The 17,757-nt window shown below is 43.9% G+C and overlaps 2 protein-coding genes across 2 annotated transcripts in view; one reads left to right on the top strand and one right to left on the bottom strand.

Annotated features, from left to right (window-relative positions):
* The window catches only part of pcca (propionyl-CoA carboxylase subunit alpha), a 244,348-nt gene that overhangs the window by 99,144 nt on the left and 127,447 nt on the right, over nt 1-17,757 (top strand). The window contains exons 11-15 of the mRNA XM_057330928.1: nt 716-859; nt 2,750-2,824; nt 15,681-15,749; nt 15,826-15,901; nt 15,977-16,190. Coding sequence (XP_057186911.1) covers nt 716-859; nt 2,750-2,824; nt 15,681-15,749; nt 15,826-15,901; nt 15,977-16,190 — 578 coding nt within the window. The remainder of the gene's footprint in view (nt 1-715; nt 860-2,749; nt 2,825-15,680; nt 15,750-15,825; nt 15,902-15,976; nt 16,191-17,757) is intronic.
* On the bottom strand, nt 6,732-10,459 carry LOC130552815 (uncharacterized). The gene has a single exon (XM_057331424.1). It carries the CDS (start codon nt 10,334-10,336, stop codon nt 6,953-6,955), a length of 3,384 nt encoding a protein of 1,127 aa, XP_057187407.1. The 5' UTR covers nt 10,337-10,459; the 3' UTR covers nt 6,732-6,952.

Below are 17,757 nucleotides of genomic sequence, written 5' to 3'. Positions count from 1 at the left end.
TCACAGTAAAAATCAACACAAATATATGCCATTTAGCTATTATACAAACTGTAATAAGTTTAGTTTTCCCACTGGATCACTGTATAATGTTGTACAAACCTGTGGCAACATTCAATGCATTAATAAATACGATTGCCCTTTGTTAATGCATTATTAGTAAAAGTATGACTTACTATAATTATCGAGCGTATGTCTAAAAATGGACACTTTGTCATTTACCTGAAACAGGCATATGGTCAAATATGATCACACCATTCTTCAGCAACAATGTTCACTAATTTCCAGACATCCTACGCAAATAACATCTATCTCAACATTAAACACAACTACTTATCATTGTTTGTTTCTATGATATTTATGTATTTGTAGGAGTAGGTTGGAGCGCAGATCCATGTTTCACAAATTCCGTAATTACGCTGAAGTTTGGAATGCCCCCGGCAACTCCTGATTGGGCACATGCCATGATGTCACTATTTGTGACATAGACTGATCTCTATTGATTGACTGGGAGACATCCATGCGCTTACGCAAGCTCACGGAGAGGCATGAAAACGCCGTTGTGATTGGTCAATTAAGTTACCAAATATGGTAACTTGCCCGATAAAGGGTTAAAAGCAAACTATCCTCACTTCACTTGCCACCTCACATCCATACATTTGCATAGGCACACATATTGTATATGTAATACTTATTAGTATATGTATTTCTCTCTTAGGTAGAACACCCCATCACAGAATGTATTACCGGGCTGGATCTGGTGCACCAGATGATTCGCATCGCAAAGGGTTACAAACTCCAGCACAAACAATCTGATATAGGCATAAATGGCTGGGCCATCGAGAGCAGAGTCTATGCAGAGGTAAACACTGCAATGATGTGTTCCTGGTACGTTTAGAAAGACTGTTTTTGTCAGGTGGATTAATTGTCTAATTCTAAATGGACAGATAACTGATAAACGTGCACATTAAAAAAAAAAAACTGTTACTCCACATTTGTATCATTTTTTTGCCAGAGCTCTTTCTCTGCTATGATAATTCTTATTTTAGTCTTGTCCTCTACTGGCCCCAGGTTTCTATCAATTAATTAAATTACCTTTTCACATACAAACAACAGCAGCCATGTTTTGCACTTAGAATTCATCTAACACTAGAGATGAGCAAGAGGCAACATTAATAGTGATTTCAATACTCCTTTAAGACAATGGGCCTCATTCATGAAATATTTGTAGATATTAGGGATGCAGCAATTCTCAGTATAAGCCGTTTGGTTCCTAAACTGTTCATTACAGGTATGTGAATTGTGTTTTTGTTTTTTTTGCTTTTAAATCATTTCTGTGCATTTTATTACTCTCTGAACCAGTGGTGGAGCTAGAGTTTATAAATTATAATAATTATATTTATAAATATTTATTATTATAAATAAATAAATCCTAGAATTTCTGATTCGAGGTGCAAGTGATAATTTACTTCCCAGAGTTTGTCACAAATGTGTTGCACAACATAATGAGATTCAAGTAATTCTAAAAGTATGTAGATTAAATAAATTATAAAATATAAATAATGAAATGTTGAAAACATAGTTTAACCCTGATAACTTGTTTAATTTAAACAGAAACAAAGCAGAACCAGAGGTGTCTTTAAACTGATGTGGATCCAAGCAGCATATATCTGATAAAACATATACACATTCCATAGGACAAGATTAAACAAAATCATTGATGCTGATTATTGCCCTTGATGTTGTAATCTTGATTATTACTTTCAGATATTAGAATACATGAAAATGTTTTACACGCTGCAAAACAAGGTGAGAAGCGTTTATCAATTATGGCACACTTCAGCACAGCTCTTCTTCACGGGTGAATCATTCAAACGCCTCTGATTGGCCAGTATATTCATAGTATGAACTTGATTGGCTGTAATGCTCAAAATTGTAGTAGAGCAAAAATGCTGTCATCCACATTCGTTCATTTTCACCTCATCTTATTTGGATTGCGACTGTCGTAGCTAGTTTTATATTATGCAGGGACTGCTTTTCATCTTTTATCTTGAATTTGGAGAGAAGTTTTGTTCACCTTGTTGTCATTTTTTTTCCAAAGCCTGTTCCAGTCTGTTAAAGGAGCCTAATGTTAACATACACAATGAAAAGTTGTTAAGGAATCCTAAAGCCAAGGCTTAACAGTGAAACCTATTAAAAACACGATGCTTCCTTCTTGTGCATTTCTAAAGTTTGTATGAAGGACACCTGCTTAAAATGTTAAAAGAAATAGGGGATCTCTCCCAACACAGTTTATATGTATATAAGGTTGACGCTGGGAAAACTTTACATTTACGCAACATTTAAAAGTGTAACATAAGAAAGTAGGCAGATAACGCAATAATGGTATGTGTAGCGAGGAAGGCGGGACGAGAGCCGTGGGGCAGGAAGGCGGGGCCGGTGGCGTGAGTGATAATGAGTATCAGCTGTACGCGCACTGGTCCCGCATGCCTCACGGGGAGCTAGGGAGCATAAGAGGACGAGCGACGGGACTGCCGACGAGAGAGGACCGGGCCCGGAAACTGTTAAGTTTTATTTATGTTTGTGTGGCCGGCAATCGACCGTGAGGTGGCTGCCGGCCTTTTACTTCCGTGTTATTGTTTGTTTATTTTCATTAAAGTTTGTTAAATGTTCGCCGGTTCCCGCCTCCTTCCTTCCCTTCTATTGAGCTTTGTTACAGTATGGTTCAACAAAATCTCTCTCTCTCTCTCAGGATCCATACAAGTCATTTGGTCTTCCCTCCATCGGCCGACTTTCTCAGTATCAGGAGCCACTGAGCTTTGCTGATGTGAGTACTTACACCTGTTCAGCGGCTCATTTTATTTTATTTTAACCAGTGTTTCTCAAACTTTTTTCATCATTTCTCCCTTTAAACCTATAAAAAAGTCTGGTGCCCCCCACAATAAATTATAATATAGAAGTTATATATACAGACGTGCTCAAATTTGTTGGTACCCCTCCACAAAAAATGAAGAATGCACAATTTTCTCTGAAATAACTTGAAACTGACAAAAGTAATTGGCATCCACCATTGTTTATTCCATATTTAATAGAAATCAGACTGCTTTTGATTTTTTATTCAACATAATATTGTAAATAATAAAACAAATGAAAATGTCATGGACAAAAATGATGGGACCCCTAACCTAATATTTTGTTGCACAACCTTTAGAGGCAATCACTGCAAGCAAATGTTTTCTGTAGCTCTCAATGAGACTTCTGCACCTGTTAACAGGTAGTTTGGCCCACTTTTCCTGAGCAAACTGCTCCAGCTGTCTCAGGTTTGATGGGTGCCTTCTCCAGACTGCAAGTTTCAGCTCCATAGATGTTCGATAGGATTCAGATCAGGACTCATAGAAGGCCACTTCAGAATAGTCCAATATTTTGTTCTTATCCATTCTTGGGTGATTTTAGCTGTGTGTTTTGGGTCATTATCCTGTTGGAGGACCCATGACCTGCGACTGAGACAGAGCTTTCTGACACTGGGCATTCTTGAGATTTCATTGTGCCCTGCACAGATTCAATGCACCCTGTGCCAGATGCAGCAAAGCAGCCCCAAAACATAACCGAGCCTCCTCCATGTTTCACTGTACTAACTTCTGTGTTAACTTCTTTGAAAGCTTGATTTTTTTCGTCTGTGAACATATAGCTGATGTGACTTGCCAAAAAGCTCCAATTTTGACTCATCTGTCCAAAGGACATTCTCCCAGAAGGATTGTGGCATTTCAATATGAATTTTAGCAAATTCCAGTCTGGCTTTTTATGTTTTTCTTTCAAAATGTTCTTCTTCCATGGAGCCCACTTTTTCTCAAAAAGCGACGGATGGTGCGATCAGAAACTGACGTACCTTCACCTTGGAGTTCAGCTTGTATCTCTTTGGCAGTTATCCTTGTTTCTTTTTCTACCTCCTTCTGTTCAATCTGGGGTCGATTGCAACTCTCTTGCGGCCGCGCCCAGGGAGGTTGGCTACAATTCCATGGACCTTAAACTTCTTAATAATATTTGCAACTGTTGTCACAGGAACATCGAGCTGCTTGGAAATGGTCTTGTAGCCTTTACCTTTACCATGCTTATCTATTTTTCTTTCTGAGCTCCTCGGACAACTCTATCCTTTGCTTTCTCTGGTCCATGTTCAGTGTGGTGCACACAATGATACCAAACAGCACAGTGACTACTTTTCTCCATTTGAATAGGCTGAATGACGGATTACACGTGATAATAATTAAAGAAACTAATTAGTTTGAAATATCACTATAATCCAATTATGTATTATCTTTTCTAAGAGGTACCAACAAATGTGTCCAGGCCATTTTAGAATATCTTTGTAGAATAAGCAATAATTAATCTCTTTCCACAGCTTCTTTGCTTTCATACCAAAGGCATGCAAGTATACATGATACAATAGCTTTTAATTTCATCACTCTTCAGGAGGAATGAAGCATTATTTCAATGAGCTGTAAGGGTAGCAACAAATATGAGCACGTCTGTATATATATATATATGTATGTATATGTACAACCCGAATTCCGGAAATGTTGGGACGTATTTTTAAATTTGAATAAAATGAAAACTAAAAGACTTTGAAATCACATGAGCCAATATTTTATTCACAATAGAACATAGAGAACATAACAAATGTTTAAACTGAGAAATTTTACAATTTTATGCATTTTAGTCTCAAAATAGTTGGGACGGGGACATTTTTACCATGGTGTAGCATCTCCTCTTCTTTAAAAAACAGTTAGATGTCTGGGGATTGAGGTTATGAGTTTTTCGGAGTTTTGGTGTTGGAATTTGATCCCATTCTTGCCTGATATAGGTTTCCAGCCGCTGAAGAGTTCATGGTCGTCTTTGACGTATTTTCGTTTAATGGTGCGCCAAATGTTCTCTATAGGTGAAAGATCTGGACTACAGGCAGGCCAATTCAGCACCTGGACTCTTCTTCTACGAAGCCATGCTGTTGTAATAGCTGCATTATGTGATTTGCATTGTCCTGCTGAAATACACAAGGCCTTCCCTAAAAGTAGACGTCATCTATGTAGGTTTTTGAACTGAATGCTAATAACACACTGGAAGGTGTCTCTCCACTTTAACCTGGAGGACACAGCATCCGTGATTTCTAAATTTGGACTTTTCTGAACATACACTGAAACAGTCCATTTGAAACGAGCCTTGGCCCACAGGACATGACGGCACATCAGGACCATGTTCACATATGGCTTCTTTTTTGCATGATAGAGCTTTAGTTGGCATCTGCCGATAGCACGGTGGATTGTGTTTACCGACAGTGGTTTTGGAAGTATTCCTGGTCCCATTTAGTAATGTGAATGGCAGAATCATGCCGATGAGTGACGCAGTGTCATCTGAGGGCCCAAAGACCACAGACATCCAACAAAGGTCTTCGGCCTTGTCTCTCACGCACAGAGATTTCTCCAGTTTCTCTGAATCTTTTGATGATGTTATGCACTGTAGATTATGAGATTTGCAAAGCCTTTGCAATTTGACGTTGATGAACGTTGTTCCACAATCTTTTTACACACTCTTTCACAAATTGAAGAGCCTCTGCCCTTCTTATACTTCTGAGAGAATCTGCCTCTTTAAGACATCCCTTTTATAGATAATCATGTTACAGACCAGTAGCTAGATGTTCTTCCAGCTGAATCTTTTCAAAATGTCTTGCTTTTTCAACACTTTGTTGCCCCCGTACCAACTTTTTTGAGACCTGTTGCGTGCATCAAATTTGAAATGAGCTCATTTTGTGCATACAATTGTAAAATTTCTCAGTGTAAACTTTGTTCTCTATGTTCTATTGTGAATAAAATATTGGCTCATGTGATATGAAAGTCTTTTAATTTTCGTTTTATTCAATTTTAAAAAAGTCCCAACATTTCCGGAATTCGGGTTGTATATATACTTGTCCGGTGTATGCATTTAGACATTGAAATAGTCTTTAATTTCGTGTAACTCACCTTATCTAATAAAACTGACAGCCGCATGTGTCAGTTTTATGTGTCAGACGGCGACGCCGGAAGGCTCATTCTGGTTGAGTACCTACTGCATATGGAGTTCTTGATGTGGTATAAATCACAACACTCTTAAAAGTTATGACTACCCATAGGTAAGAATTAGAATGTTAATTAAAATGTTAAATACAAGAAAAAAGGAGTGGCTTGGGAAAAAAAAGAGTCGACTCTGAATAACGCGAACGAGTCGTCTGTCGTTCTAATTTAAGTTCCGGGTCAGATGCGTCACTGCACGTGGTAGACCAATCACAGCAGACTAGACCATCTGACCCTTAAAATCAAATTAGGCTGACAGAAAGGAGAGGATTAGACGGATTAATTGCCGAACGAATCATTTGAGAGTCAGTCAAGAAGTGAGGTAATAATAACTGCCTATTATTAGAAAATGAAAGTGTTTTTACACCATGTACTGTGTAGTGGTTTTAGCTGCATGTTAAAATAATGATGAGCTAAGCTCACCAAATATGGTTCTCCACCAGATCTATCAAGATCACATCTATGAAATGAGTTATTTAAAACATCAATTTCAGTCAAGGAAGTAGTTTAGCTGAAAGGAAAATATGTATAATAATCGTTATTAAATATACATTGTAGCAAGGTTCGTGTAGGTGAGAAGGAAGAGATCGGGGACAGGTTGACTACTGCAGAGGAGAAGTACGGTTTATTAAACAAAAATATATCACAGTTCAATGCTGACGCTGCGCGTCTCTGTTCCCAGCCTCCGTATTCCACTGGAGCTGACGATCCTCTGGTGAAGCACTCCTCTCTCAGGCTTTCTCTCTCTCGCTCTGTCTCCGCAGTAGACTCTGCTGGCTCTCACACCCCCGGCTCCTGTCTCCGAGCTGTTTATATGCATCCCCACACCAATCACTGGAATAGAGGACAGCTGATCATCATTTGCACTTCGCACCCCATTTACTCACCACTCTTCTCTCAGCCTTCTCTCCCGCTGCAGACCTTGCTAAATCACACCCCCCTTGCCACATACCCCCACCGCCCGACTCAGGCCGGGGAGCCCTCCGGCCTGCAGCCTCCCCCCTCCCCCTTCGCCTGGAGAGGAAGTCGGCCACAGCCATCTGTGCCCCCGGCCTGTGGATCACCTTAAATTTAAATGGCTGTAAAGCCAGATACCAACGGGTGATCCGCGTGTTGGTATCTTTCATGCGGTGGAGCCATTGGAGGGGCGCGTGATCCGACCAGAGGGTGAATTCCCGCCCCAGGAGATAATACCGGAGGGTGAGAACGGCCCACCGGATCGCCAGACACTCTTTCTCGATGGTGCTGTACTTAGCCTCCCTCTTTGAGAGCTTGCGGCTAATATACAGCACCGGCCGCTCCTCTCCCCCCATCTCCTGGGACAGGACAGCTCCCAGCCCTCTGTCCGACGCGTCGGTCTGCAGAAAAAAAGGAAGAGAAAAATTAGGCGAGTGTAAGAGCGGCCCGCCGCACAGGGCAGCCTTAACTTGGGTAAAAGCCTGCTGGCACCGCTCCGTCCACTGGACCGGATCTGGTGCCTCCTTTTTAGTGAGATCAGTCAGCGGGCTGGCAAGCTCCGAATAATTGGGCACAAACCTCCTGTAATATCCCGCCAGCCCCAGAAACTGTCTCACCTCCTTTTTGGTCTTAGGCCTCGGGCAGGTCGCAACCGCTGCCGTCTTGTTAATTTGGGGACGCACCTGCCCATGACCCAAGTGGAAGCCCAGATACCTGACCTCCACCCGCCCAACCGCACACTTCTTCGGGTTGGCCGTGAGCCCGGTCTCCCTCAGCGTCCCCAGGACCGCCCTCAGGTGCTCCATATGCCGCTGCCAATCATTGCTGTAGATGATAATATCATCCAGATAGGCAGCCGCATATGTTGCATGTGGCCGGAGGATGCGGTCCATGAGGCGCTGGAAGGTGGCCGGAGCTCCGAACAAGCCGAACGGAAGGGTGACAAATTGGTGCAATCCGAACGGCGTGGTAAAGGCTGTCTTCTCTTTAGACACTGGGGAAAGGGGGATCTGCCAGTATCCCTTCGTCAAATCCAGTGTCGAAAAAAAACGAGCGGTGCCTAGCCGATCTAACAACTCGTCAATCCTTGGCATGGGATACGCGTCAAATTTCGACACGGCATTCACCTTGCGATAGTCTACACAGAACCGTATCGAGCCGTCCGTTTTAGGGACTAAAACTATCGGGCTCGCCCAGTCACTGTTAGACTCTTCTATTACCCCCAACTTCAACATCGCGTCTAATTCCCCCTGAACCACCTTTTTCTTGTGTTCAGGTAACCGGTAGGGTCTACTTCGTACCACTATCCCCGGCTCGGTCTCAATGTGGTGCTGAATAAGGTTCGTGCGACCAGGCAGGGGGGAGAACACATCCGCAAATTCCGCCTGCAGGCGGGCCACATCCGTGAGCTGCGAGGGTGAGAGGTGATCTCCCCCCGGGGCCAGGGCGAGGGATTGATGTTTAACATTCGCCTCCGGCCCGAGATCATCCTCTCCCGTTACCACCGTCGCCAACATCACGGACTCCTCCTCACTCCATTTTTTAAGGAGGTTGAGGTGGTAAATTTGCCGTGCTCCCCGCCTGTCTGTTCGTACGACCTCATAATCGAGATCCCCTACCTGCCGTGTAACCTCAAAGGGTCCTTGCCACTTTGCAAGTAATTTTGAACTGGAAGTAGGGAGTAATACAAGTACCTTCTCTCCCGGAGTGAATTTTCGCAAGTTGGTTCCCCTATTATACCCGCGGCTCTGCTTGTCCTGGGCCTGTAACAAATTCTCCATAGATAGCCGCCCCAGTGTATGGAGTTTTGTTCTCAGGTCCATGACATACTGAATTTCATTTTTGCTCGTGGACGGCCCGTCCTCCCAGGTTTCCTTCAATACGTCCAGCACCCCTCGAGGTTGCCGCCCGTAAAGAAGCTCAAACGGGGAAAACCCTGTGGAGGCTTGCGGGACCTCCCGTACCGCGAACAATAGGGGTTCCAACCACTTATCCCAATTTTTGGCGTCCTCGTGTACGAACTTACGAATCATGGTCTTTAATGTGCGATTAAACCGCTCCACCAGGCCGTCTGTTTGTGGGTGAAAGACGCTGGTCCGGATCGATTTAATGCCCAATAACTCGTATAGCTCGCGCAGTGTGCGTGACATGAACGCCGTGCCTTGATCCGTGAGGACCTCGCGGGGGATCCCCACCCGGGAGATGATACGAAACAGAGCCTCCGCAACACACTTTGCCGAAATGTTGCGCAAGGCTACTGCCTCGGGATATCGGGTTGCATAGTCCACTATGACTAAAGCAAACCGATGTCCCCGTGCTGATCGTTCTAATGGCCCGATGAGGTCCATCCCAATTCGTTCGAAGGGGACCTGCATCAACGGAAGAGGGCGCAATGGCGCTTTTGGTGTGGCCGGTGGATTCACCAACTGACATTCACGGCAAGACGCGCACCACCTGCGCACATTGTCGTGAATGCCCGGCCAAAAAAACCGGGCCATGAGACGATTTAATGTGTTAGTTTGCCCCAGATGTCCTGCCATTGGATTACAATGAGCCGCCTGAAAAAGCATTTCCCGGCGGCTCTTTGGAACTAATAATTGGGTTATATCCTCTTTGGTCTGAGCGTCTTGGGCCACTCGATATAACCGATTGTTCCGAAGTGCAAAATAGGGGTAGGCGAGAGGTCGGGCAGGCTGCACCGGCTGCCCGTCAATGGACGAGACATGCTCAAAAGCCCGTTTTAAGGTCTCGTCCTGGGCCTGCTCCAGGGGAAAGTCATCGCGGTCCGAGAGGATCAGCCTCTCGATCCCGCTTTCTCCTCCCCCGGAGTCAGACCCCTGCGAGCCGGGTTCTGCACTGCCCGCCTGCACGAGCCCTCGCCTTCCCCGGTTTCCCTTTCCCCAAGCAACATCCGTGCATAAAACCCTTAATAATTCTGGAAAAGCAGGCCAATTCGTCCCTAGAATTAACGGATGTCGGAGGTGCGGATTAACGGCCACCTCAACTCTATGCTTTTTCCCTTTAAATTTTATTGGCAGCGACATGAGGGGATATTGAACCACATCCCCGTGCACACACCGTACCTTAACCGCGCGGCCTTTATCCCATGCCACGGATCGAATCAGGCTTTGGTGGATCGAGGTCTGGTTGCAACCGGAATCCACCAGAGCCCGATAGGTACCCCCCCAATACTCACTGGTATCTGGTACTCGCCAGCCTGACCGGGGGCAGCCTGAGGCGCGTCCGGGACCCGAACCATTAACCCCACATCCATCATGGGACATCGGTCGAGAAAATGGTCCGGATCCCCGCAGCGCCAACAGGCCGGCCCAGACCTACCCGCCGCCCGGGCGGCAGAAAATGGGGGCGGTGCTTGGTGTGGGGAGGACGGAGACATGGGGTGGTGTTCCTCCAGCGCCGATCCGCCGGTGCGTCCCTGCATCCCGCTGGACCCATCATCGGGCCGAGGAACAGTCCCGCCTCGCCCCCGAGGCGGGAACCGCGGTGGACCCGGTGGCCGGGCTCGAGGAGCCGGCACTGGTCGACTTGGAGGAGGTGTGGGGGTGTGTGAGAGCGAGGCCGATGGAATTGCCTCCCCGACCCCGGGGCACGTGACCAAATGGTCCTCCGCCAGCTGGATGGCCGAGTCCAGCGACGACGGCCGGTGGCACTGGACCCACGCAGCTGTCTGCCGGGGAAGACGGGTGGCAAACTGCTCCAGCACCACCCGGTCGACGATCTTCTCCACGTCGCCTTCCTCGACCCTCAGCCATCTGCGGCACGAGTCCCGGAGCTGCTGAGCGAGGGCGAAGGGTCGACCGGTTTCTGCCAAGCCCAGCGTCCGGAAACGCTGGCGATGCTCCTCTGGGCTCCGGCCGACCCGCTGTAGAATGGCCCTCCTCAGCTCATCGTAAACCAGGAGGCTCTCTGGGGCCAGCTGTTGCGCCGCCACCTGTGACTCTCCGGACAAGAGGGGGAGGAGCCGGATTGCCCACCTGTCCCTCGGCCAACCGCTGGACTCAGCAGCTTTCTCAAAAAGGCCGAGGAACGCCTCCGGCTCATCCTGGGGTCCCATCTTTGTCAGCCACAGGTGGGAACCCGATGCCACTTCCGTACGGCCCCCAGCCTGAACCTCCCGGTCCACCCAGCTCCGGAACGCCTCGCGGTCCTCTTTCTGGGCCTGGAGGATAGCCTGGAAGCGGGCCTCCTGGTCTGCCCTCAGCTGCAGAAGCGCCTGGTGTTGCTCGCGGTGGAGGACCGCGAGGGACGAGATGACGTCCGCAAACGGGGTTGCCGGCGGAGCTTGCATCTGGCCACGGCTTCCTACTTCCTTCTCCCGGGTTTCGGCACCACTGTAGCAAGGTTCGTGTAGGTGAGAAGGAAGAGATCGGGGACAGGTTGACTACTGCAGAGGAGAAGTATGGTTTATTAACAAAAATATATCACAGTTCAATGCTGACGCTGCGCGTCTCTGTTTCCAGCCTCCGTATTCCACTGGAGCTGACGATCCTCTCGTGAAGCACTCCTCTCTCAGGCTTTCTCTCTCTCGCTCTGTCTCCGCAGTAGACTCTGCTGGCTCTCACACCCCCGGCTCCTGTCTCCGAGCTGTTTATATGCATCCCCACACCAATCACTGGAATAGAGGACAGCTGATCATCATTTGCACTTCGCACCCCATTTACTCACCACTCTTCTCTCAGCCTTCTCTCCCGCTGCAGACCTTGCTAAATCACACCCCCCTTGCCACATACATATTTTACAGTCTCTGATTAGTAATATAAAGTATAACAATATTTGTATGCATTCGTCCAGCGAATGCATCAATTATATTATAAACTTTACATTATCTCATGGCCATAAGTAACGTGACTTTACCAAACAGGATTTAGAGCAAAGGTAGCGTAAATCAAACACAGTTAAAGGGACCAAGTATGTGAGCGTGAGCACAGAAAACCCATCACAAATGAATATATGGTTGTTTATTAAACTCTACTCTACATGGTAAACATAATGATGATTGCATAAACACAAACAAATACATGAAACACAAATGCGCTAGGGAGAGTGAGTGAGAGAGAGAGAGAGAGAGCATCACAGCTAAAGCATTTCTGAACACCAATAAAGATCATCTTTAACAAAGAGGTACAAACTTAACGCAGCTATTCTATGTATAGAAACGGATACTTGCGAGTTTGTGCTGGTTGTATATCCATATGCGCTTGGAGAGATGGAAATGTTCAAATGATTTCAAAATGCGGTCCTGCTGAAAAGTTCCGGGCCTCGTGAACAGCCGCGTGGCTCATCAAGGTGTGCGAGGCAGCAGAAGTCCATTGTTCCTTCTTTTCCCCAGTGGGGAAAAGGGCAGTCTCCAAAGAGATGCCAGGAACCAGTTTCTGATGAGGGCAGGTATAGAGCAAAAAGGCCAAGCTGCGTTTTCAGTGCAGGCTCGATATTTAAATTCATGAGAGGGCATGCCCACCTGAGTTTGAATCGACCAATCAGAGTTGAGCAGGGAAGAGGTTCTTTGTCCACTCAACAGCTAATTTGCATCTTTATGACCTCCTGGCAACTTTACAAAATACCATTCCAAATTATAACATAATGAAAAGAAAGTGTTCTATGGTCACACAATATATATAAACAGGAATTGTAAAGACAAACATTTAGATATCAAATATGCTAGGTTTGAATTGCATCAAGTCATGATTCGGATGTACGAATACAAACAAAGCCTGAATTAAACTTGCCTATTTAACTCAACTTTATTTATTTATATAGCGCTTTTACAATTTTCATTGTTACAAAGCAGCTGTACATGAGACACATTGACTACAAGCAAAACAATCAAAGTTGTACCTGCAAAAACAAGAACAGGTTGAAAACACAGAAGACAGACACACCCACACACAAAACACTCCACACACACAACACGCACCAACACACACAGACACAGAGACACACACACACACACACACACGTACGTACACAGACAAGTACGCACACACACACACGCTCAGTGAGAGCACACATTTAGGATAAAGGAGAGAGAAGCACAGGTCAAATATAGCAGATAATAAATTCCTATATGCAATATTAATTAAGTAAAACTTGAAGATTCTAAAGCAGCCCCCCCGGTCAGGCAGATAGTGCAAAAACAGTATGCAAAAGGTGGCGAGGAACCCAAAACTCTAATCGAGAAAAAAAACCTCAGGAGAACCCAGGCCCAACCAGGGGATTCCAGTTCCCCTCTGGCAAAAGCTGCTGCCTCTGCACAAGCTCCAGAGAACTTGCACAACAAGGCTAAATAAAATAAATAAACTTAATAATAAAATAAATTATAGTTTAAGATTATCATTAATAATCTAATAGCATTTGAAGTTTTGTGGTGAAGACATGTCAAGAGACCGCGTCCTTCTTTATCCAGCTCTATCATCTCAGCTCTTGTCAGGTCCCCACTTCCCATTCTCCGCTCTACCATCAGGTCAGGCCATGAACTGCATCCTGCTCGCTGTGGTAACCTTGGAACAATGAGACAAGACTGGCTGAGAGTAGAGTACTGTTCTGTACTCTTTGATGCAACAAGTACATCAGTTGTGTTTTTGGTTCCGGTTGATCTAACTAATGCAGCCTAAACCCTCTGAAGATTTATATTATGGAAGAGTAGTGTATGCAAGATTAAAAAGATGCGTCTTTAGTCTAGATTTAAACTGACAGAGTGTGTCTGCCTCCCGGACAGTGCAGGGAAGACTATTCCAAAGTTTAGGCGCTAGATAGGAAAAGGATCTACCACCTGCACTTGATTTTGAAATTCTAGGTATTACCAACTGACAGGACGCCTGAGAGCGTAATGCACGTGAAGGACTGTAATACAAAAGGAGTTCATTCAAGTACTGAGGAGCTAAACCATGTAAGGCTTTATAGGTAATAAGCAAGATTTTAAAGTTAACGCGATGCTTTATAGGTAACCAGTGCAAGGTTGACAGAACCGGGCTAATATGTTCATACTTTTTTGTACGTGTAAGAACTCGAGCTGCCGCGTTTTGGACCAATTGGAGTTTTTGTAATAAGCCTGCAGGGCAACCACCTAACAGTGCATTACAGTAATCTAGTCTTGATGTCATGAATGCATGAATTAACTTCTCTGCATCTGAGATTGACAGCATATGACGTAGTTTAGATATATTCTTAAAATGGAAAAACGCAATTTTACAGGTGTTGGCGACGTGGCTCTCAAATGACAGATTACTATCGAATAGAACGCCAAGATTCTTTGCTGACGACGAGGGTTTTATGGAACATCCGTCAATAGTTAAACAGTATTCTTGGTTGTTACTTATAGCAGTTTTCGGTCCAATAAGTAACACTTCCGTTTTGTCCGAGTTCAGTAATAAAAAGTTGTTACTCATCCAGTTTTTTATATCGACTATGCATTCCATTATTCGATGGAACTGCTGTGTTTCATGAGGCTTCGAGGAAATATAAAGTTGAGTATCATCAGCATAACAGTGAAAGCTAACTCCGTGTCGCTTTATTATATCTCCTAGAGGTAGCATGTATAATGCGAAGAGCAGAGGCCCTAAGACTGAGCCCTGTGGTACACCGTACTGGACTTGCGATTTGCGTGACACCTCATTGTTTATTGCTACAAATTGAAAACGGTCGGATAAATAAGATTTAAACCATTTCAAAGCTATTCCCTTAATGCCGACATAATTTTCGAGTCTATGTAGGAGTGTGCTGTGGTCAATGGTATCGAATGCAGCACTAAGGTCTAGCAGCACCAATAACGAGATACAACCTCGGTCAGACGCCAATAGCAGATCATTTGTAACTCTGATCAAAGCAGTCTCTGTACTGTGACATGCTCTAAATCCAGACTGGAATTCTTCATTGATGTCATTCCTTTGGAGGAAGGAGCATAATTGAGTTGAAACTACTTTTTCCAGAATTTTAGATATGAAAGGTAGATTCGATATAGGCCTGTAGTTCCTTAGTTCTCTAGGGTCGAGTTGGGGTTTTTTGACAAGGGGCCTTATAACAGCCACCTTATATGCTTTAGGCACATGTCCATGTATTTAACAGTTACAGATTATTTAAAATGGCAAGAGCACCAACATATAACCTAGATATTTACATGTGTGATTAAACTGTCCTTTTCTATAAATATAAGTTCCTATTTGTCAGAGAAGTTTCTCTGGATAGCCTCATATGTTAAGTTCCAGGTGAGACAAAACAGAGAGACTTCTCACCTCTGCTTTGAAGCTTAGGAGTCGTAAATATCCCACGGAGAAACAAAGGGGTTATCAACACTTTCAGTGAGAGCACCAACCTAAATCCAGGCCTCCTTTGGAGTCAGGTCTTTTGATGTTGATATCAAGAAACCAGGACAGAAGAGAGTGGAGGGGTTTTATGGCTCTTCTTTTAATGATTCCGACCATTTGGCTTATGCCAAGTCTCTACAACTGTATTTACGTAAACTTGTTGTAATCTCCATAAATCAATGTAGGACCTTAACAATCACAAAATATTTACTCTTTAAATGCAAGAAATGTAACATTTTTATATTTTGTGAAAGGCTGAAATTTTGTAATGTTTTACAATTATTGTTGTTTTGCTTTTCTCTTGAAGGTTCGTGTGGACAGTGGAATTCAGGAAGGAAGTGACGTCAGCATTTATTATGATCCCATAATTTCTAAGGTAATAAAAATGATCACACAAGTCTTATGTGATTAAAAACAGACTAGTCGAATGCTTTTTTGTTGTCATTTATTAGCTGGTCACATATGGTAGCACACGAGCAGAAGCTCTGAAGAAAATGGAGAACGCACTTGATAATTACGTCATTAGAGGTAGTATACATTGCATGAAGAAATACAAACACATAATTAAATACTTAATAATTTCTCATATTATCATTCTCTCAGGTGTAGCTCATAACATTCCTCTTCTGAGAGCGATCATCGTTCACCCTCGGTTTGTGTCTGGTGACATAAATACTAAGTTTCTCCAGGAGGTATATCCTGATGGATTTAAAGGTCATGTATTAACAGCAGGAGGAAGATATGACCTGCTGGCTACTGCTGCTGCACTTTATGTAGCAGCACAACTCCGCTCACAAAAGTTCTTAGGCAATCTACGGTGAGTTTTTGATGGGCATTTAGGTGACACAAGATCACACCAGTTAGTCCTTCTTCCCTTTTATAATCTGAAAAAAAATGAAGAAAAACTTTCTTCGGATGTTAAAGGTTCTATGAAACCACTTAGACAAGAAAGCAGGGCTCTAGACTAACTTTTTGCACTTTTTGCACTAACTTTTTTGCTCTGGCCTAACTTTTTTCTTAGGTGCACCAGCACAAAAGTTAGGTGCTCCCAAATTTTCGACCGCATCGCATTTAACACCGCAACTTTGTAAAAAGTTTTACAAGTTCACTTTTTTTTTAAATCGCTGTCCATATAGGCAATATTGACTTGTAAATGATTAACTAACAATCTGGTCAACATAAAGTTCTTTATTTGAAGCACAATTCTACAAGAAAGCAGGGCTCTAGACTAACACTTGACAGAGGTGGCACTGGTGCTACCAAGTTAACTTGGTGGCACCAGCCCTTAATTTGATAGCACCAGAGTCGTGGGGTGAGGTAAGAAAAAAGAATCACTAAAACTTCATTAAAATGTGTTTAATACATTAATAAATCAATTAGAAATTAATACAAATCATTGTTTATGATTGAATTATTTTTATTGTATATGTAAACTCTCTTTCAACACTTTACCATATTTAAAGCACATCTTTCTTAAAGCTACTTTCTTCCTTTATTTGTTGTGAACGACTCCTATAAGAGAACACAATTCCTTTAATATCAGTGAGTGTTTTTGGGCCCGTCCGTTGTTGTTTGATGAACATTATAAACAGAGATCTTTATTATGCTGCTGCCCCTTTAAGAGCTCGCGCAATATACTGGAACACGTGTTTTGTTTCCCAACTGTTTGGTCATGAAACAAACTGAATACCTTTACAAGGTTTCTTGTTAATATGGGAATTTTTAGGTTATTTTGTGTTAATATGTCCGTTTCAGAGTAAGAAGGCGTGAAAGAGAACTCCGTTTAGTATTTTGTGCTCTGACTCTCTGGGCGCGCGCATCTCAAACAACCCGCGAGACCTGAAGGCTTTTAGTGATTATTCTTCATGAAAGCTGCATTGATACACGTTTGGCTTCTATCAATAGCGACTCACAAATAAATAGTATTTAGCGTGATGTATAACGTTTTGTATGCTTTGCAGTATTGTTAGAGATCTTTATACAATAGTTCAGTGCTTAAAGTTTAAACACGTGTTTCCTGCATTAGCTTCACATGCATACAATACTGACAACACATTTCGTTATCTTTGCTGTTTTGTACCTTAGCCGGGGAAATTCTTGTATTCTGCATATTTATTTAAGTTGCAAGATTGAGCGCTTCACTCGTCTGCTCTTTCGGTCCTTCGCCTCTTACCCGTAACCCGCGAATTACGTCTTTGGGGGCGGGGCACTGATAGATAAGTGAATGGTTGAAGGAGGGGAGACGAAAATGAGTGACTGAATGCGCAGCTTGCGCAATATAACATTTCTGCGCATTAAATTTATAATACGCAAAAATTATATATTGATCAGTTTGACAGTCGCACCGGTGCGACCATTAAGAAAAACTTGTCGCACTGGCAGGA

This window comes from Triplophysa rosa, linkage group LG4, assembly GCF_024868665.1.
Source record: "Triplophysa rosa linkage group LG4, Trosa_1v2, whole genome shotgun sequence".
NCBI lineage: Eukaryota > Metazoa > Chordata > Actinopteri > Cypriniformes > Nemacheilidae > Triplophysa > Triplophysa rosa.
This window is presented reverse-complemented; position numbering and strand designations above follow the sequence as displayed.

Bases quoted from the DNA above. Each gene is read 5' to 3' on its own strand.
- LOC130552815 (XM_057331424.1), bottom strand. From the start codon at position 10,336: ATGTCCCATGATGGATGTGGGGTTAATGGTTCGGGTCCCGGACGCGCC.